The 22,581-nt window shown below is 40.9% G+C and overlaps 2 protein-coding genes across 2 annotated transcripts in view; both read right to left on the minus strand.

Moving 5' to 3' along the window:
- HACD4 (3-hydroxyacyl-CoA dehydratase 4) overlaps positions 1-17,411 on the minus strand; it is a 96,460-nt gene extending 79,049 nt beyond the window's left edge. Inside the window, exon 1 of the mRNA XM_047700692.1 lies at positions 17,302-17,411. The gene's annotated coding sequence lies outside the window, so the exon portion shown is untranslated. The remainder of the gene's footprint in view (positions 1-17,301) is intronic.
- Positions 17,412-21,831: 4,420 nt separating this feature from the next.
- On the minus strand, positions 21,832-22,389 carry LOC125083790 (interferon alpha-2-like). The gene has a single exon (XM_047700696.1). It carries the CDS (start codon positions 22,387-22,389, stop codon positions 21,832-21,834), a length of 558 nt encoding a protein of 185 aa, XP_047556652.1.
- Between the last annotated feature and the right edge of the window lie 192 nt (positions 22,390-22,581).

Genomic DNA, 22,581 nt, shown 5'->3' on the forward strand with positions numbered 1-22,581 from the left:
CCAGAGGGCTAGTGCGAGCCAGATAGCACAGGGTTTAGCCAAGAAGTTTTGTGGATTATTGTTGTTGTTGTTTTTAATCCTAAGAGCAACAGAAGCCATGGAAAGGTTTTAGGCAAGGTGGAATAAGTTGATTAGATTCTGGGGAAAAAAATACTCCCTTTACAGTTAAAGCAGTAAGTAATGGAAGGAGTACATTATGGATGGAGACAGAACAGATAGGGGATTTATGAAAGTTTTAGACTAGGGAACTAGTGGTGGAGAATGAATTCATTTGTGTGAAATATCTCATTTACTGATAGCAGTGGATTCAAATGCCTAAAGAAATTCTCCATCATTTTACAGAAAGCTCCTCAGTTCTGTGGGTTATGGTGATTTCTATATGTGTTTAATGTACAGGGACATTACATCTATTGTAACAAACTGAAGTAGAGGCCGGAAGTATCTGGGTACATGTGTATTTATAAACTAGGAGCAACTGGGCACCTGGGTAGCTCAGTGGGTTGAAGACTCTGCCTTCAGCTCAGGTCATGATCCTAGGGTCCTGGGACTGAGCTCTGTATCCGGCTCTCCGCTTGGCAGGGAGGCTGCTTCCCCCCCACTCTCTGCCTGCCTCTCTGCCTACTTGTGATCTCTGTCTGTCAAATAAATAAATAAAATCTTAAAAGAAAAAAAAAAAACTAGGAGCAACTGTGAGCTCCAGGTTTCCCCTCACCAATAAGTTTCTTGTCTCCTGATCTTTGCAGTATGCTCAATGTATCTCCCAAATATTCCTCCATTCTTATTCTTTATTCTTTGTTGGCTGTATGTAATCAGCTCTCCCCAGGAGAGAGTATCTATTGGTCATGTCTGAGGTGTTCCTAAACAAAACTACCTGTGCTTGAACTGTGCTGATGCAATGCCTTCCAAATGGAGTGGAGAGGAAGCAGTTTATCTTTCCTCCTAAACTGGGGGAGTGGGAAAGATACCAGTGGTGTTCATTCAAATGAATTAAGAGGATGGAGGGTTGAAAAGAAGTAGCAAACAATCCAAAATTAGGCGGACGGGATTCCAGAAAGATGGCAGAGGTGGTAGTATAATTTGAATATCCCTTAGTTCCCATGCAAAAACATACCTTGCTACTAGTAGAAACCAAAACCCCGTTTGACATAAGACTGGTTAACATGAACCACAGAATGCAAGCAGATGAGGACCAACTACCAAATGTCACAGGACCTGTCTGGTAGCTCCGTCTATGTGGGAGAAAGCAGGGGAAAAGAATCAAGAGTCCTAATATAACCAAGACGTATTGACTGGAAAGCCACCTGGGGCTGATTTGAGAACAAGAGTTGAAACTGGAAGGGATTTTGCTCAAATCAACAGCTGGTGAGTATGAGGGGGGCGGCCCTCAGTAGATTCTGAAAGGCACTGGAATATTCTAAGATACAAATAATTTTCAAACCAACTGGGCACAGCTTCCCTTTGGGAAAGGGCCCTCCACTGAGGAGAAACTGCTAGAAGTGGAATCAAATTTGAACACGATGGGGGGTGGGGGGGGGTGGAGATTTGAGCAGGAAAGAAACAAGAGAGGCAAGGAAAGAGAAAGATCAGACCAGTCTGGGAATGGGCCACTCAGAAAGCAAGCTGTCATGTTTTTGAGCACTTTGACAAAAGCAACAGAAGAGGGAGCTCTGTGAAGTTAGAAAAACTACCAAACCACATCTAAAAGTTTAGGAAAAATAACTGCCTATAAAATCCAGCAACAGGACAGCATTATGATCGAGGTCAGACAAAGTTATTATTAGAAACAAGTGAATGAGGAGTAAATCATATCTGTATAGATAGTGAAAATATACCAGGAATGCATGCACACAAAACAGATCAAAGTTTTAACAGTGTTACTGAAGGAGTTTAAAATATTAAGAAATGATACAAAACACTATAAATCAGAATTAGACAAACCAAGAAATAAATTAATATATGTAGGGAATAATTAGAATTAAGAGAAAAAACTCTAAATTTTACAGAAAAAAACAGAGTCTCAAGAAATGAGAAATTTGGGGGAAATCTGGCACTGATGAAAAACTTTAATCTGGGGGAAAATATTAGCAACTAGAGTCCAATAATACATAAAAAATAGTGTCTAACGGCCAAAGGGAGTTATTTTCAGGAAACCAAGGATGATACAATTTATATAGTCCATATAACATTATATGGAACAGATTAGAAGCGAGAATGACCAAAATCTAGAAGAAAACTTGGGTATTTTTTTTTTTAAACATTGGAGTTGGGGCGCCTGGGTGGCTCAGTGGGTTAAGCCGCTGCCTTCGGCTCAGGTCATGATCCCAGGTCCTGGGTTCGAGCCCCACATTGGGCTTTCTGCTCAGCAGGGAGCCTGCTTCCTCCTCTCTCTCTGCCTGCCTCTCTGCCTACTTGTGATTTCTCTCTGTCAAATAAATAAATAAAATCTTAAAAAAAACAAAACAAAACAAAACAAAAAAAAAAACATTGGAGTAAGGAAGACTTTTCTCAGCAAGTTATAAAACCCAGGAACTCTAATGGAAAATATTGATAAATATGACTAGAAAGAAGTTATAAATTTGAATGGCAAAAAAAAGTCAAAGAGGAAGAGCATAAAAAAAAGAAAAAAAAAGGAAGAGCAGTATCAAAAACATTGTAATGATGTACAGAGAGAAAGGGATCATTTTCTTCACAGGCAAGGAGCCCTTGAATAGAAAGCTATCATACAGAAGTTCATATATAAGAAAAGAAATATAAATGGCCAATAAAAGACATGAAAATCTGTTCAAATGTTCAAATTTCTTAGTAAAAATGTAAATCAAACTAGTAAAGAGGCAATCATTTTTCACCCATAAGATTTGCAAAGGGCATGGGGAAATGGGTATTCTAATATACAGTCAATGGAAGTATAAATTTATGCAATGGGGAAGGTTGTTTTTTCAAAAGTTGCTAGAGCATTATCTCCCAACCCACGTGAAAATCTACAGTGTGACTTTGACTCTGCCTGTCAAGAGGTAGGGTCTGTGTGCCTCCTCTGGAATCTGGGGAGAATTCTGGGGTAGAAACAAAGCTGTATAATTTTGAAGCTGAATCAGGAAAGACAATACAATGCCTACCTTGTCCTTCGGCCACTATATAAGTGATCTTACTGCCCTGAGACTGCCATGCTGTGAGAAAGCCCAAGCTAGCTCATAAGGACAGACCACATGGCAATTGGCAATATATTTCAAAATGTAAAATTTCAAGCTATGGAATTGTCCCTTTAACTTGCAATGCCACTGCTAGGAATTTACCTATGGATATTCCTGCAGAAGTATATGTGTATATACATATATGTTTGTATATGTGTGTGAATATAATATATATTATATATGAACATTTATGAATGTTCATTGCAGTACTGCCATATATGAAAGACAAATTAAATATCCATCATTGGGGAATTAAGTAATCCATGGTAGACACAAATGGAATACCACAGAGCCATTAAAAAGGAATACCTGCTGGTATGGACCTATATTCCAGATATATTTAATGAAATGGTATTATCATTTGTTTTATAAATTAATAGATACAAAAAGTATGCTGATACACACATACAATTTTTTTTTGGTGGGCATCTGTTAGTAGTGGTTACCACGGGGGAGAATGCTAACATGAGGATTAGAAAGAAGAAAAATTCTAGGGCACCTGGGTACCTCAGCTTGTTAAGCCTCTGCCTTCAGCTCAGGTCATGGTCTTGGAGCCCTGGGATTAAGCCCCCCATCAGGCTCTCTGCTCAGTGGGGAACCTGCTTCCTCCTCTCTCTCTGCCTGCCTCTCTGCCTACTTGTGATCTCTCTGTCAAATAAATAAATAAAACCTTTTAAAAAAAGAAGAAGAAGAAAAATTCTTTCCCTTTTCTCTTTTTACCTTGGAACCATTTGTATGTATGTTTTTTCTCTTGATCAGAAGATATCTGGGGAATAGAATTGTTAGACATTCTCATAATTTGGTGCATTTTATTTGTTTAAAAGAATTTAATAAATATGTTACTAAATTTTTAACTTTAACTTTATTCACATTAAAACTTTTTTTTCCTTTTTAATTTTTTTTTTAAGATTTTATTTATTTATTTGACAGAGATCACAAGCAGGCAGAGAGGCAGGCAGAGAGAAAGGTGAGGAAGCAGGCTCCCCGCTGAGCAGAGAGACCGATTCGGGGCTTGATCCCAGGACCCTGAGATCATGACCTGAGCCAAAGGCAGAGGCTTTAACCCACTGAGACAGCCAGGCGCCCCTTCACATTAAAATTTTCCTATAATGAACATACATTACTGTGTCATTAGAAAATAAAAAGCAATCATTATGTTAAAAGGAGAATATAAAAGTGTACATACAACACAGCTATGTAAAAGTATGTAGAGGAAAAAAGTAATAACAGAAATATACTCACATTTGGATAGTGGTTATGTTTGACTTGTATAACAAAAGGGTGGTAGTTTTTCTTTTTTATTTTGTGTGGCTTTCTAGTTTTTCACCAGTGAGTGTGTTCTTTCATTCGAAAATAATCTACACTAAGGAAGAGCCAGTAAGCCCCAGCCTTTCTGGTTGTTCTGCCCCAATGTCACTCACCCCAGCCTCTTGACCTTTACATGCCAGGTCTGAACAGAACCTCTGCCATCTCCTGCATTCTTCGCAATGAGTTTTGGTAAACACAAAATAATCCCACAGCTGTTCCACTTTCAAATGCCCAGTGATGTCTGTCATTAAGTCATTCTTTAGGGTTTCTGCTTTTTGAAAACTGTCTCTGAATTAGACTGGAATCATCATGGCTCACACCACAAAGGCCAGTGAAAGGAGTCACAGGGATCAGTCAACCTAGAGATGGTCCACTGCACTTGGGGGATGAAGGTCATCCAAGGAGTCTGTTCACTGGAGTCTGCTCTCCCAGGATGACTTGCACTCTTAGGTAAAGCTGAACTCCTCAGGTGTGGCAGAGGGCCTCCTCATCCTGCCCATATCCAAGAGCCTCTGATCCTCTGTCATCAGAGAGAGCATAATCTAGAATAATAGTGGTGGCGGTAAGTGGCAGTAGTATTAGTTACCACAAATTGAGCAGTTCCTCTGTGTCATTCTCTGCGCAATCCTCACAGTAAACATTGGAGATGGGTTACCATTACTCCCATTTTACAGAGGAGAAGACTGAGGCTCAAAGAGGGCCAAACAGTGTGAGATACACACAGTTAATCAAATGAGTGGACTGCATTCAAACCTGTGCTCTTTCCATATACGACAGTTAAAATACAGTGGAGAAGACAACAGCTAGCACCTTCAGACAGATACAGGGTGCCAACCATAGTGGTGGTGGTGGCACTCAAAGGACAAGGGAATTACAGCTGATGGGGAGGATAAGGAGACAAGCGGTGAGCCTGAAGAAGTGATGATTATGGGGAAGGTGATAGGGTAGAGGGCATTCTATATCAATGCTATCCAACAGAAGTATAATGCGAGCCACATCTGCAATTTAAAATTTCCTAGGGCGCCTGGGTGGCTCAGTCCATTAAGTGCCTACTTTCCACTCAGGTCCTGATCTCAGGGTCCTGGGATGGAGACCCACATGGGCTCCCTGCTCAGTGGGGAGCCTGCTTCTCCCTCTCCCTCCCTCTTTCTCTGTCTCTCATGAATAAAAGAATAAAATCTTAAAAAAAAATACATTCTGCATAGAATCCTGACAAAGGTAATTTGAGAAATAAAAATCTTTGACAGTTAAAAAATAAAATAAAAAATTTTTCTAGTAGCCACCTTAAAAGAGTAAAAAGAAACATTTAGAAAAGGTGAAGTTAATTTTAGTAGTATATTTATTTAACATAATATAGGCAAATAGTAGCATTTTAACGCGAAATCTATATAAAATTATAATGAGGTAGTTACATTCTTCTTTAAATACTGCCCTCAAAATATGAAGCTCATTTTTACATTCATAGTACTGCTCAGTCCGGACTTGTGGGGTTCCTAGCAGGCCCGCCGTGGTCAGTGCCTGCCACGGTGACCAGTGTCGCTCTCGATGGAGGGGCCGAGCGAGCAGGGCCGGGAGCCCCTACAAGTGTGGAAGGAACCGGAGAAGGAGCTTCAAGATCTGGACAAGGCTATGTGTTAGGCGTCAGGGGGACTAAGGTGGAAAATGAGCTCAGGATGTATAGTGGAGGTTCCTGAATGCAGGAGTGGCGCATGCGTACTTAACTCAAGAGACCTGTGGGCAGAGGAGACCAGAGTTTTGTCCTGGGCAGAATGGGCAGCAATACTGGAGGTGGCCCCGGGTGGGAGAGGCAGGAAGAGGCCATGCCCGGAGGCTCTCATGGCTGTGGAGGTGGGAAATGAAGGCATATGAGGAATTGAAGAAAAGGGATGTATGCCGAATCATAAAAAGGGATTTTTTTTTTTTTTTTAATTTCTTTCCTTTGTCCTCTTCCCAGTTCTTGCTGTTGTGTTCAGGTGCTTCTGGTCTAGCCCTGTCTTCCAGTCGCCTTCATGAAGCTTCTCTCTAGCCCCGCTCCCGTGGTGGCAGGCGGATACCCATGAATGGGTAAAGTCTCTTCTTTTGTAAGACACGGTCTTTTGTTTTTGTTTCATTTCCGCTAATATATATAGCTTTATCGCAAGAACCAGATACCCTTGTCTCACTGAGGGATATCTACATTTTAGACTGGCCTAACGCATACCTCCGTTGCAAGGATTAATGCGCAGCCTTTTCCAACAGCTTTTCCTCTCTGATCTGAAGCCTTTTTTCATGTAATGCCTATGTGGAGGTCGGTTTTTTGTTTGTTTTCTACACACATTTTCTCCCACTGGCTTTCTGTGGTGCAGACAACTTCTTCCTGTCCCTGTACCGGTTTCTTCTGGTTAGTGAAGTTTTCTAGAGAGGCAGGCTGACATTCAGAAAGCAAAACTTACATGCAGGTCTAACCATTTGAAATCATTTAAATTTGGAGCGGCTTTTCTTTTTCTTTTCTTTTCTTTTTTTTTTTTTTTTAAAGATTTATCTATTTATTTGAGAGAGAAAGAGCGGGCACACGTGCAGGGAGAGAGGCAAAGGGGGAGGGTGAAGTGCACTCCCCATGAACAGGGAGCCCGTCCCAGGCAGGGCTGGATCTCACAACTCTGAGATCATGACCTAGTTGGAAATCAGGAGCTGTACCCAACTGAGCCACCCAGCTGACCCTGGAGCTTTTCTATAAACCTCACAAACAGGAAGAGCTCCTTCCTCTTTTTGATTCAATAAATTACCTATGCAGAACAAATACGTATCTAGAAATCAAAATTACAGCTGTCTTATCATCTCTTCAACTCTTTTTTCAAGGAAAAGGGCCATATAAAAAAATGATAACTTAGATAAGATGGAAAGTTAACAGTAAGTGCCTGAACAGTGGCAAAACAGAAATTAAGCACCCCAAAACCCTTTCAGTGATAACCTGGAAAGGGCAGCAAAGTTGACAGTAAGAGAGTATTTTGATGAATAAAAGGAAAAATTCCCCATTCCTCTTTTTGAAAAAAAAATTATATAATATACATAGAAAATCATGCACAAATCTTAAGTATACAGCTCAACAAATTAATATAAAATAATATCTTCTGCACGCCTTTGTAACCCCAAACTAAGTGAAGGCGGAAGCATTACCCATAATAGGACAGAAACCCCCTGCTTGTCCCCTTGCAATCATTATTCCACTCTCCCCCAATAGAGTCCCTACTGCGTTTGAGCTCCCTTATCGTTCTGGGTTTTCAACTTTGTATAAATGGCTGCTTTCAGTCAACAGGATGTCGGTGAGATTCATCTATGTTGCTGTGTGCAGTTAGAGTTCATTAATTCACACGAATATGTCATATCTACTCAGAAATGCCACAGTGTTTTATCCTTTCCACTACTGATGAATGTTTTGGTATTTTTCTTCCTGAGTTTTTTGTCATTATAATTAACTCGGCTATGAAAACCATTGTATGCCTCTTTCGGAGCTCGCTGGTATGCACTTTTTTGGATATATGAACAGGATGAAGTAACCAGGTCATAGAATATGCATATGTTCAGATTTAACATATAATATCAAACCTATTTTCCAAATATTTGCACCCACTTACATTCTCACTCTCTGTGTATGACAAGTACATTTGGATCACACTCTTGCCAACACCCAATGTTGGCAGTCTTCTTAATTTTAGCCGTACTAGTGGTGTCTAGTGATATCTCATTTTGTTTTTAATTTGTATTCCCTGTTTATTAATAAGGTTCAGCACATTTTCATGTTTATTGGCCACTTGAATATTTTCTTTGTGAAGAGCCTGTTCAAATCTCTTGCTGTTTCAAATATTTTACTTCATTATCTATAACAAAATACAAAAGAATCTACGGATAAACAATGATAATTAAAAAACAAAATTAGTAAGATCACTGAGCACAAGCTCAGTATTACAAAGCAATCGCCTCCTTTTATACTAGCAACAACAAAAAAATGGGAAATGAAACTTAAAAAATAACACCACTGACAATATCATATAAAGTCTACCACTGAGAAATTGTCATTGCCAGCCAGGAGGAACCCAAGATAACATGACGATTAAATGTAGTGGCATTCTGAATGAGATCCCAGAACCAAAAAAGGACATTAGGTAAAAAATAAGGAAATCTGAATAAAGTTTGGACTTCAATTAAAAAATAAAACAGCATTAACAGGGAAAGTTATCTTCATCTTTCTCTTGGCTTCTAAATATGAGCCTACAAGTACATTTTTGATTCAAGTAAGATGGCCAGCAACCAATGAAAAATACTATATAGTCTTTTCTCTCTCTCTCTCTCTCTTTTTTAAAGATTTTATTTATTTATTTGACAGACAGAAATCACAAGTAGGCAGAGAGGCAGGCAGAGAGAGAGAGGGAAGCAGGCTCCCTGCTAAGCAGAGAGCCCATTAGGGGGCTTGATCCCACTACCCTGAGATCATGACCTGAGCCAAAGGCAGAGGCTTTAACCCACTGAGCCACCCAGGCACCCCCGTAGTCTTTTCTCTTAGATTGAGACTGATTTTTTTCACCTTGACCACCAATGAGGATTAAGCAACTTCTCTCACTTGCTCTTTTCATAGGTGAGCAAAGAACACTTAAGCATGTGGTAGGGTGAGCATTAAGCTCACTAAGCATCATTAAGAAGGGAAATCAGACTCTGCAAGGCCACCAATGCTAGCCTCCTCTTGAGAAACACACATTCATTTATTGAATAAATATTTATTCAGCAAATATTTATTAATCAGTTCATAAAGAAGACCAGTCTATCTTGGCATTTTATTGGGCTATTTTCAAAATGTCTTTCAATAAGGTTTTTCCTGTTGGCGTGATTCTATGTCTTACACATTCTTTCTTACTCCAACATATTTAATCTTTATTTCTTATGAACAAAATTTTTTTCACTATACTTTCTAATTTTGAATGGGATTAATTCATTACTTTTTCATATATATACATATATATGTGCACCCACATATATATGTGAAAGTTATTAATTTTGATTTTGTATCTGGACAACTTTGTAAATACTATGCCTAAAAGTTTTTTTTATTGATTTTTCAATAAAAGAATACATTGGATGCATGTAAAAAAAGTTAAAGGACTGGAAATACCAAGTATGATAATGATATAAACCAACAAAGACTCTTATCTGCTGCTGCTGAGTGTGTAAATTTGTCCAACTACTTTGGAAAACATTCTGACATTTTCTGGCAAAGCTGAAAATGTGCATGGCCTATGACCCAGTAAGTCTACTTTCAGGAATTACCCTGGGGAACAAATCCTACAGATATGCATCAGAATATATGCACAAGAATGTTCATTACAGCACTATACATAATAGTCCCAAACTAGAAACATCTGAAATATCCCTTAAAAGTTGTATGGATAAATATATTATAGTCTATGCATATGACAGGATCATAAATAACACAAATGAAGAGCCACAATTATATGTTAAAAACAAGGCTAAATCTCACAAACATAATGGTGAATGAAAAAATTAAACTCGGAAGAATACGTACTCACTTTATGTAAGTTTAAGAATAAGCAAGGGGCTCCTGGGTGGCTCAGTTGGTTAAGCTTAAGATTCTAGGTTTCAGCTCCGGTCATGATCTCATGGGTTGTGAGATTGAGCCCCACCCCAGGCTCTGTGCTCAGTGGGAGTCTGCTTGAGATTCTCTCTCTCCCTCTGCCCCCCACTACTCCCACCCCTGACTCTCTCCTCAAATAAATATATAAGATCTTATTTTTTTTTTTTTAAGATTTTATTTATGTAATTGACAGAGAGAGACAGTAAGAGAGGGAACACAAGCAGGGGGAGTGGGAGAGGGAGAAGCAGGCTTTCTGCTGAGCAGGGAGCCCGATAAGGAGCTCAATCCCAGGACCCCAGGATCATGACCTGAGCTGACGGCAGATGCTTAATGACTGAGCCTCCCAGGCGCCCCATAAATAAATCTTTTTTTAAAAAACAGGCAAAACTAGACTGGATGATTCAAGGTAAAATTATAAAGAAAAGTAAGCCCGTGATCACTATAAAATTCAGGATAGCAGTTACCTTTAGTACAGAGAGATGGAGTTATATCCAAGAGGGGCAAACTGGCTGGGAATGGTGGTGAGGCTTCTAGAATGTTGTGAAATTTGATTATTTTTATTGGCTGGTGGCTACATGAATATTTGCTTTAATTGTTAACATTTTTACTCTTCTGTGAGTTTTCGTGAACGACTGCTAACATTTCACAATGAAAGAAGGTTAGTGGGGCGCCTGGGTGGCTCGGTGGGTTAAGCCGCTGCCTTCGGCTCAGGTCATGGTCCCAGGGTCCTGGGATCGAGCCCCGCATCGGGCTCTCTGCTCAGCAGGGAGCCTGCTTACTCCTCTCTCTCTCTGCCTGCCTCTCTGCCTACTTGTGATCTCTCTCTGTCAAATAAATAAATAAAATCTTTAAAAAAAAAAAAAAAAAAAAAAAGAAAGAAGGTTAGTAATCAAGAATCAAAAAAGCTGTAAATGAACACTTATTCTTACCTAAAACTTTTAAGCTGAGAATCCTGAACAATATCAACCACAAGAGTATAGTGTTTTCCCAAACTGCTCGGTCTTCTGGACTATAATGAAAATAAGCAGAATTGGAAAACAGGCAGAAAAGAATAGTAATTCAAACTCACTGTGGTCTGTTAAGTATCTGTTCAACCTTGTGTGATGATAATGTGTGTAAGTGGTTCTCAGAGTGTGGCCTGAGCACCTCTGGGGTTCCCAGACACTTTTTTAGCAGTCTTCAAGTTTCCTCATTTTCTGTTCTGGATTTCCATTCAAAGATTTGAAACAGACAACATATCACACCAGGCTGAATTCAGAGCAGATATGAGAACCCAGTTGTCTCCTATTAAGCCAGACATTAAAGAGATATGCAAAACTTTAAAATATTTTCTTTTTTTTTTTTTGCTTTGGAAAATGTAATTAGTTTTCATAAAAATATATATTTTATGTTAAGATGTAATTGGCTTATTTTTGCTATTTTATTTTATTTATTTATTTTTTTAAAGATTTTATTTATTTATTTGACAGACAGAGATCACAAGCAGGCAGAGAGGCAGGCAGAGAGAGAGGAGGAAGCAGGCTCCTTGCTGAGCAGAGAGCAAGATGCGGGGCTCGATCCCAGGACCCCGAGATCATGACCTGAGCCGAAGGCAGCGGCTCAACCCACTGAGCCACCCAGGTGCCCCTATTTTTGCTATTTTAAACAGAATGAGTATTTAGAACTCTTTCGGTTTTAATTCGTAACATGGTAAATATCAATAAATGTAACCCACATAAGTACAATCTCTCTAGGGAGTCTCAATAATTATTTTTAAGAATGTCAGTGGGTCTTGAGGCCAAAACATTTAAAAACAGCTGATGTTGGTAATATTTACAAGGACCCATTGGGTGCCTAACTGAAGAAGTATTATGGGTTTATAATAACATGAGTCCTTTTTCTTTATTGCTTGTTCTTTTTTTAAAAATATTTTATCTATTTATTTGACAGAAAGAGAGACCCCAAGTAGGCAGAGAGGCAGGCAGAGAGAGAGGAGGAAGCAGGCTCCCTGCTGAGCAGAGAGCCCGATGTGGGGCTCGATCCCAGGACCCTGAGATGCAGGCAGAGGCTTTAACCCACTGAGCCAACCAGGTGCCCGCTTGTGCTTTTTGAATCACAGGAAAACAAATGTGATTTTTTTCCTGGACTTGGGTAGGAACTGTGGTGTGAGGTTCCACTTGGAGTGAAGTCCATTGAAAAAGGAGGAGGGGAGGTAATGAGGACACAGAAAATGAGGAAGAACTTGGTTCAAAAAGAATATTCTCTGCAACAATAAAAATGCATGGTCATTTCACCAAAAGTTTTCATTTCACTGAAGACATTTTATTTGGGAACCGGTAGAATTCCTATTTTACCTTTAGAACAACAAAAGCCTGCTTTTGGGGTGAGGGGAGAATCTGTCACTTGCTTCCTTCTTCTTGCTCACACTCGATGCCCCAGGCTGGAGTTGGGGTTTCCCTGTGACCACAAGCCAGCAGCTGCTGAGGGAGCCAACTACCTTCAGGCCACCGAGCTGGTGTGAACAGGCAGAACATGCCACTGAGATCTAAGTGCCCATTTTCAGATTCCTCTCTCTTTCTTTCCCTTTCCCACATCCTGAATGTCTTGTCATAGGCCTTTGACTAGACTCATTCCTCAGTTTCCTTCCTGGTCACCTGGGATCCCTCAGGGATAAGGCCACGTTGCTGAAGGTCATCCCTAGCTCTTGCTAACTGCATCCCTGCTCCAATATGCACGCACAACCAGAGGATCCCACACTGTGCGCCCCCCTGCCACACTCGGGATGGTCCCATCAAGACGCTGGTTGCCCAGGAACACATGGAGGCTGCCCACCCAGCGTCTCCCCTGTTTGCCGTGACTCCTACTGGTTCTGATTGACTGCCAGTCTGCCTTAAGCCTGGATTTACATTTCCCTTTAGATACCCTGCAATGCTCTGAGCCTGACTTCTTTAACTTTCATGACCACTCAGGGGCGGATGATGCCAGGCCTACTTGGTGTTGAGAAGAGAACTAAATGGGCAGCACATTTACAATAACAGCTGAGTAAGCTCCTGTCCCTCCCTCCGCTAACACCTGGGAGTGTCTTACTGTCTGAACTCCATCTGAGTTTCCTGTCTCTCAAGTTCCTGGGTCTTTTTTAAAGTGAAACAGCCCAAAGCAAAATCCTCTACGTAATTAAAACCTACAGCTAAATTTAGTTTTATTTCATCATCTGCCATTGCATAACGAATAGGGAATGCAAAAATAACGAGTCTGCTGCAACAAGTGAAAAGGAAACTAAAAGGCAACTTGCCAAATTGAATTTGAAAAAGGAGGCTAGGATTTCCCTCTGGCCCTGGGGGCTTGGCTGAGTCTGGTGCATGGAATCTTAGCAGAGGATTCTTCTGGTGGAAACTTCTAGATCCTGAATACAAGGCAGAACCACAGTGAAGAAAGCAGTGGAGGAAAGGCATGTGCTAGTAGACAGCCAGTGTGTGTGTGAGTAGGAACGGGTCCTGAGACACTTGGTACAGTCATCCCCGAGAATGGCAATTTCTCCTCCTCCTTGTGTGGTGGTTGAGCTGGCCCTACAAATTCTCCTGGGCAGCTCTCTTGGAACTGCCTCTTCTTCTTGCCCACAAACCTGGAACATCAGGGAATAATCATACTAAGTGCCAGGTATCATTCTGAACACATTATCTAAATGAAAGCAACCAATCCTCGCCCCAGTTATAAAAGTGGTACTATTATTACCTTCATTTTACAGATAAGGAAACTGGGCACAGAGAGGTCTCTTTTCCTGGCCTGTGTTAAGGAATTTAACAGCATTCCTGGTCTCTGAGTTGTAGCCGGGACATTCAAGGTCTTGTGTAACTTTCCCGTCTCTCATTTCTAGACCTCTTGTAAGCAGGGAAACTTGACTTTGTTCCTAGTTTTTACTTATTTTCATAAAATGTCCAATTTTGACAACTCTTTGGCTAGCTCTTGCTTCCAAATCCCTGCATGTCTCTGGCCCTTAACCCATTGTCCAATTCTTTCAATGTCTTTCCATATCCATCTATCGTCTTAAAGTACCAATTAATTGATTATCTCTCTCCGTTTCACAACCCACCCCCCATGCCTATGGCTCTGTGCAAATACAGCATTTCCATTAGAACGCTTATCATTCTGTTCTCTAACTGATCGTTCATTTTTTCTGTCTCTTCGAGAAGATTAGACTTTTTGAGTCTGAGCTTTGTAACCTTAGTCATTAGCACAGTTTCCAGCCCACGGTAGGAATTTAAGTATTCTTCATTGAATAAGTACTGTGCTAGAAATACGAGCTTTGACGAGCTTCCTCTCGTCTTCCAGCCGTCAAGCTGCAAGAGGTTCTCTCAGCGCTATCTGCTGTGTTCACGGAATAAGCTTTCTAGACAAGAATTCAAGCCCCTGTCATATCCATGAGCCCACTGCTCGGCAAGGTGAACAAAGGAAGAAAAATAACATTCAAAATACAACACAATTCATTTTGATAAAACTAAAATATTGTTTTAGACAAGTTCAGCCCCACTGCATGAGGGTCTTCTTATTATCTCTTAGACTCTTTTCAGCAGGGTACTGCATCCAAAAGAAATAACAATCCATAATCAAAAGTCTTTAAAAAGCAATACGGGTCTTCAGTCAAGTGGCCTGAAGAAATAGCAAAGCTGGGGTGCCTGGGTGGCTCAGTGGGTTAAAGCCTTTGCCTTCGGCTCAGGTCGTGATCCCAGGGTCTTGGGATCGAGCCCTGCATTGGGCTCTTTGCTCAGCAGGGAGACTGCTTCCCTTCCTCTCTCTCTGCCTGCCTCTCTGCCTACTTGTGATCCCTGTCAAATATATAAATAAAATCTTTAAAAAAAAACAAAACAAAGAAAGAAATAGCAAAGCAGGAAACCATATCATGAAACTATTTGGTAAATCATGTTTCTGTTGTAAGAGGGCATAGAAAAAGACAGAAAGCTCATCAATTCATTTTATAAGGCTGTTAAAAGCCAGATATCAAAATCAGAAGAGAAAATCACAGGACATTCTTTCTCATAAACATGAGGATAAAAATACCATGTTAAATATGGGTAAATCAGACCAGAGGTGTATTATAAACAACAGCAGTTCATCCAGCACGTTAATGAAAGTTCAAAATAAGAAAACCTGTTTATGTAATTCACAACATCAGTACGCAACAAGGAGAAAAACCAAACACTTATCTTAATAGGTGCCCCAGAACCCATGCATCGATTAACAAGTTATTCCTTAGCCTACCAGGGCTTGAAGAAAGAGCTGAAATCTGATCAATATTATTCTATCGGTTAGGAATGCTTTTTGCTGCGAGTTAACAGATAACCAGTTATCGGAGGTTAAAATAATGAAGGTGGGGGGTGCGGATCTCAATTTAAAGTCTGCAGGGTGATGGTTGATGGGTTAGAGCAGCAGCTCAAAGCCGTAAGTTTGCTAAATGGCATGTCTGTGACTCTCTTGGTCTCTTGCTCATAGTCAAAGGGTATGCCAGCTCCAAGTATCAAACTCTTGCAAGAGCATCCGTAGCAGAAAGAGAGTAATAAGAGCTGAAATTCTCTCTAGAATTGCCCAGCAGGCTTCTCCCAAATCTTCTATTGTTTAGTGTTGTGTCACATGACTATATCTAGCTTGTATGTGTCTCTCCCTCCCCACCTTATTTCATACTTAGGCCGAAAGCAGCAAGAACCTGGAAGAATGTGACAGAGGGATAATGCTATTTTTCAAATGACTTAGCTAATTGCCCCTGACACCCACTTTTCCCACTTGTTTGAAATGCCACTTTTATTATATGCAAAGATCCACTAAATTCAATTGCCTTTTCTTTTTTTAAAGATTTTATTTATTTATTCGACATAGAGAGAGACAGCGAGAGAGGAAACACAAGCAGGGGGAGCGAGAGAGGGAGAAGCAGGCTTCCCACGGAGCAGGGAGCCTGATGTGGGGCTGGATCCCAGGATGCTGGTATCATGCCCTGAGCCCCAGGCAGGCCCTTAACGATGGAGCCACCCAGGCGCCCCTAAATTCAATTGTCTTATCCTCAACCTCTAATCTGTTTTCTTGATCAAATTTGTCTATTCTTACAATAACACCACCTGGTTTCACTTTCTATAGCCTTAGAGGACCATCTCATTTTGGATAAGTCAAGCTCATCTGTGTATTTCCCTCTTTCTCAGATTTTCTTGTAAGTGATTTCTTCTTGATATATTTTAAAGTCAACTTGTAAGGCTCCATCTAAAAATCTTGTTGAAGGGGCTCCTGGGCGGCTCAGTGGGTTAACATCTGCCCTCCGCTCAGGTCATGAACCTGGAGTCCCAGGATCATGGAGCCCTTCATCCGGCTTCCTGTTCAGCGGGGGTCTGCTTCTCCCTCTCACTCTGCCTCTCCCCCAACTAGTGTGCGTGCTCTCTCTCGCTCTTGCTCTAACAAATAAACAGAATATTCATTTTAAAAAATCTTGCTGAGGGGCGCCTGGATGGCTCAGTGGGTTAAAGCCTCTGCCTTTGGCTCCGGTCATGATCATGATCCCAGGGTCCTGGGATCGAGCCCCACATCGGGCTCTCTGCTCTGCGGGGAGCTTGCTTCCCCCTCTCTGCCTGCCTCTGCCTACTTGAGATCTCTCTCTGTCTGTCAAATAAATAAATAAAATCTTAAAAAAAAATCTTGCTGAAATATGAGTTAGGAATGAATTGAGTTTGGTGGGGGAGGGGCTAGGTGGGCGGCGGAGTAGGAGGACCCTAGGCTGATCGTGTCCCAAACACAACGAGAGAACTATTAAATCCTCCTCAATACCCCAGAAATCGGCTTGAAGATTGACTGGACAAACTCCAAAACTAAAGGGGGAGAAAAGAAGCCTCACCCAAGAGACTGGGAAGGGCGGAGACATGATCTGGGGCAGAAGCCACCAGGACTGCTGTGGAGGAGCGGGAGCTGGGGCTGCGGAAGCGAGACAGAAACAGACAGGAGCACCCACGGGAACCCACAGGAGAGCATAACCCAAAGCCATTTACTGGGGGAAAAGAGAGGGGCTGAGTTCTGTGAGTTCTGGCAGCCAGAGGGGCTTCAAGCCTGGAGTTTGAAAGGTCAGTGAGCTTGGCCGGCCTAGAGCCCCGAGGACGCTGCCCTGCTCCGGGAGAGAAGGCAGGCAAACACCGCGCGGGGCAGACAGCTTGGGAACAGCCATCTGAACAGTACCTGTGGCACGCGGCGGGAAGACGGCTTGCCCTTCTTGGAGGAGTCGCAGTAAGGTAGTATCCCTGGAGGGGCCTCACTGGGCACAGGAGACCGCTGGCGCCATTTCTCTCCCGGTCCCTCCGCTGGTGCACAGGTGCACCAGCAGGCGGCAGCACTGGGCCTGCGCAGGCTGCTTCCCCCGCGGGAGACCCTCCCCCAAGAAGACCAGCGCAGGTCCCTGCCCCCATCGCGTCCCTAGAGCCCCGAGTTTGGAAAGTCTGAAAGTTTGACAGGGATAGGAGCCACAGGGGACCTTGAGATGATCTGTTCTTCTCAGAGCGCTCTCCTGAGAGGCAGCGAGGTATAGTTATTCCCATTTCATAGAGAAGAAAACTGAGGCTGCCCAAAAGGGTTCTGCATATTTTCCAAGGGCATACAGTTCAGCGGTGGGAACTCAGAATTTTTTTTTTTTAAGATTTTATTTATTTATTTATCAGAGAGAGAGAGATCACAAGTAGGCAGAGAGGCAGGCAGAGACAGAGGGAGAAGCAGGTTCCCTGCCGAGCAAGGAACCCGATATGGGACTCGATCCCAGGACGCTGGGACCATGACCTGAGCCAAAGGCAGCCGCTTAACCAACTGAGCCACCCAGGCGTCCCCGGGAACTCAGAATTTAAACACTGGTTCAAACCGGAATAAATCCCATGCCTTTACCCACACTGATACGATGTTTGTGTGTCGATGCAAGGCTTAAGGTTTTTGTTTTTGTTTTTGTTTAATTTAATGGTGGTAAAATGCAAAGGGATAAAATTTACCATTTTAGCCATTTTGAAGTGCATAGTTCAATAGCGCTAATTATATTCACATGGTTGTACAACCAACCTCCAGAACTCCTTTCATTTTGCCAAACCGAAATGTATACTAATTAAAAACAACTTCCCCGTTCTCCCCTCCCTTAAGCCCATGGCAACCTCTATTCCACTTCTGTATCTGTGAATGTGACGGCTGTAGGTACTACATATAATTGAAATTATACAGTATTTGTCTTTCCGTGACTGGCTTCTTTAATATAGTATAATGTCCTCCAGGTTCATCCGTCTTGCAGCATGTGTCAAATTTCTTTCCTTTTTAAAGCCGAATAATATTCCATTGTACAGATAAACCGCATTTTATTTATTTACCTGTCAATAGACAGTTGGGTTGTTTCTACCTTTTAGCTGCTGTGAATGTGAGTGTACAAGTATCTTTGAGAACCTGCTTTCACTTTTGAGGCTATACCCAGAAGTAAAATTGCTGGATTTGCTGGGTCATATGGTAATTCTATTTTTAATTTTTTAAGCAACCACCATACTTTTTCCCGTAGCAACCGAGTAAGAGTTCCAGTTCTCTAGATCCTGGTCAACACTTTTTTTTTTTTTTTTTGTAATAACTTCTAATAAGTGTGTGGTAGCATCTCACTGTGGTTTTGATTTTCATTTCCCTAATGATTAGTGATGTTGAGCATTTGTACATCTTCCTTGGAGAAATGTCTGTTCAGGTCATTTGCCTATTTTTTAATTAGGTTTCGATTTTATAGCTATTGTTGTTATCTATGCAAGACTTTTAACACCCTTTAATCCCCCAAAGTTTTTGTTCTTTGGTTTTTGAGGTAAGTTCCCTGCCAGCTTCTCTGTGTGTTCACCAGTTCTTTCTTCCCAGCTCCTGAAATGTAGAGACATTAACCAAAGGTCAAGAGGCACCCAAATTTCTTTAAATAATTACCATAAGAAACTCGGAAGTGAATAATTATTTACTGAGTAACTACTATATGCACAGTTAATAAAAACGAAAGTAACAAATATCTCACTTCTGAGTGATTCCTTTGTGCTAGGCATTTTGTGCCCATTACTCACTTAATCTCGTAAACCTCGGCAGTAGGCATTATTATGAACCCCATAAAACAACCGTGAAAATTAGGCCACAGAAGGGTTAGGCAACTTGCCCAAGACTTGCAGTAAACCATGGGAGTTGCTAAGAAGAGTCCCTCTGCAAGAATACCATGTCCAAAGGAGAAGACAAGACTAGCACACTAGAGAAAATTGGGAATAATGCAGCATTCGTAAAAACTCTGATTACTATGTCAACACGACTACTATATATATGGATTTAATTTTTTTATTTTTATTAACTGTCTTTAGGCCCTCCCTACACTGCCCTGCAAACAGGAGAAGACACTATGAAAGGGGAAGTCAGGATCACTACTCTAAAGGACCAGTTCCTCAGCAGTCAAGTAAATATGCCTCTGTTCAAAGTTCTGGACTAGCTGAGTTCAGTTAAAGGATCCAGTATTTCCTCATCTTTAAGGAACTTGCAGTCTTTGGGGAAGACAAACATGGGAAATGATCAGAGGAAAAAACGGTTATCTGTATCAGCTAACCATTTTAAAGTGTACAATTCAGTGGTATTTAGTACAATTCACCATATTGTGCAACCATCACTATAATCTAGTTGCAGAACTTTTTTTTTTTTTTTTGAGGGATGGGCGGGGAGGAGCAGAAGGAGGGGGAGAGAGAAAATCTTAAGCAGATCCCGAAGCCCAGTGTGGGGCTCCATCTCACAATCCTGAGATCATGACCTGAGCCAAAATCAAGAGTTGGATGTTTAACTGACAGAGCCACCTAGAACTTTTTCATCACCCCAAATGGAAAATTCATACACATAAAGCAGTCATCACTCCTCACTCCTCTTCCTTCTCAGCGCCTGGCAACCATGATCTGCTTTCTGTCTCTCTGATTTTATTTATTCTAGATATTTCATATAAATGGAATCATACAATAGGCAATTTTGTGTGTCTGGCTTCTATCACTCCGCATGATGTTTCCAAGGTTCATTCCCATTGTAGCACGTATCAATACTTTGTTCCTTTTTATGGCCGAACAGTATTCCATGGCATGAATACACAACAGTTCATCCATTCATTCTTCGATGGGTTGTTTCCACTTTTTGCTATCATGAATAGTGCTGTTGAGAACATATGTGAACAAGTATTTGTTTGAATATCCAGTTTCAGTTCTTTTGTGGTATATATCTAGAAGTGAAATTACTGGACCATATGGTAATTTTATGTTTAACTTTTTGAAGAACCCCCAAACTGTTTTCCACAGAATTTGAAACATTTTGCATTCCCACCAACAATGTGTAGGGGTTCCAATGTCTCCACGTTCACCAACACTATTTTCCATTACTGGGTTATACCCATCTTAGTGAGTGCGAAGTGGTATGTCATTGTGGTTTTGATTTGCATTTCCCTAATGACTAATGATAATGAACATCATTTTATATTAGTGTTGTCACTTTGTGTAATCTTCTTTGCAAAAAATTTCTATTCAATCCTTTGCCCCTTTTTCTTTTTTTTTTTTTTTGCCTTTTTATTGTTGAGTTATAAGAGTTCTTTATATATTCTGCATACTAAACCCCTATTAGATATATGATTTGCAAATATTTTATTCTGTTCTGTAGATTGCTTTTCACTTTCTGGATGGTGTCCTTTAATGCAGAAAAGTTTTAGTTTTGATGAAGTTCAATTTATCTTTTTTTTTCTTCTGTTGCTTATGCTTTTAGTGTTTTACCTAAGGAATCATTGGCAAACCTAATGTCATTCAAGATTTATTTTTCTCTAAGAGTTTTTTTCTAAGAGTTTTTTAGATTTAGCTCTTATATTTGGACCTTTGATCCATTTTGGATTTTTTTCTATATCATGTGAGGTTGAGATCCAAATTCCTTCTTTTGCCGTGTGAATATCCCGTTTTTCCCAGCATCATTTTATTGAAGATACTGTTCTTTCCTCATTAAATGGTCTTAATACTCCTGTCAAAAATCAAGTGTCTATAGATATATAGGCTTATGTCTGGGTTCTCAATTCTATTCTAATGGTCTATAAGTCTACCTTTATGCCAGTATCCCACGGTTTTGATAACTGTAGTTTGTAGTATGTTTTGAAATCAGGAATGGGAACCTTCCAGCTTTGCTCTTATTTTTCAAGGTTGTTTTGGCAATTTGAAGTCACTTGCAATTCCGTATGAATGTTAGCATTGGCTTTTCCACTAGCCATGTTGGGCTATCCTTGTCCTTTTTCATTCAGGAACCTTCTGGTTTATTTTCTGAGATCAGGCTTAGGGTTAAGTTTTCACTCAAAAAGTGTGTGCAAGCAAAATTGATTTTTAAGAGTTGCTTTTATTTCCCATAACTTAAAAATGAACTGTAGTCTTATGCAAAACATAATACCAAACAAGTAGTTTGTGAACAATAAATATTTAAATAGTATAAACAGCAAAAATATTTCAAATAATTTAAATAAATAAAAAGTACAAAAGATCTTAAGCTATTGCAGATGAATTGTGCATATCTTTGTTCTAAACAACTTGCAACATTTAACATAACTTTGTAATAACCCCATACATTTGTTACTATTTATTTTTCTTCTGGCATAAGGATAGAGATGAAAATGACACTTTGAGTCCTAGAAAATAGGCGTTTAGTTGACCAGATGAGTTTTCAGACTCAACATCTTCTTTATTTCCTGAGTTTCCTTGTGAGCTCACTGACGAAGAACAAGCACCTTCTGATTTCCACCCGGACAACCTCCCAGGCACAGCGGCTGTATTCTTTCTTTTCAAGATAGAGACTGATTCCACGGAAGTATCTCTTCACAGCCAGTCTGGAGTTCTCACTTCCCTGGGGTAACTGTTCCATGTTCTTTTCTTCCTCCAAACATGTCTCCAGGTCATCCAGCTGCTGATGAAGTCCAGCGAGGAATTTGTCCAGTAGGGTCTCGTCCCAAGCCACCAGGGAGCCCCTTTGGCTGAAAAGGCTGAAGATCTGCCGGAGCATCTCATGCGTGACAGCTGTGGCTTCTGTCTTCTCAAACTTGTTCCCATCCACAAGCATCTGAGGAAAGCTGAAGTCAGTCCTATCCTTCAGACAGGACAGAATGGAGATTCTCTCCATCTGACTCAACAGTGTGAAGGTTTCCAGATTGCCATGGCTTGGATGCAGGACACAGTCCAGAGAGCGGGCTGGGCTGGAGCCCAGCATCACCAGGGCCAGCAGCACAGAGATGGAGAGGGCCATTAGGCAGCTGGGGGGCGATTCTGCAGGACTGCCTGAAGAGGAAGTCTCAGTAGGCTCTGAGAACTTTGGTTGATGAGTGCCGTTTAAATAGTGAATATAGAAACTTCCATTTTCTGGGTTTTTCCATTGTCGTGTTTTTCTTTCCCTTTCTACTTTTCTTTTCTTCTTCTTTTTTTTAACCAAGTCAATTAA

This window comes from Lutra lutra, chromosome 13 (genome assembly GCF_902655055.1).
Source record: "Lutra lutra chromosome 13, mLutLut1.2, whole genome shotgun sequence".
Classification (NCBI taxonomy): Eukaryota; Metazoa; Chordata; class Mammalia; order Carnivora; family Mustelidae; genus Lutra; species Lutra lutra.

Bases quoted from the DNA above. Each gene is read 5' to 3' on its own strand.
- LOC125083790 (XM_047700696.1), bottom strand. From the start codon at position 22,389: ATGGCCCTCTCCATCTCTGTGCTGCTGGCCCTGGTGATGCTGGGCTCC.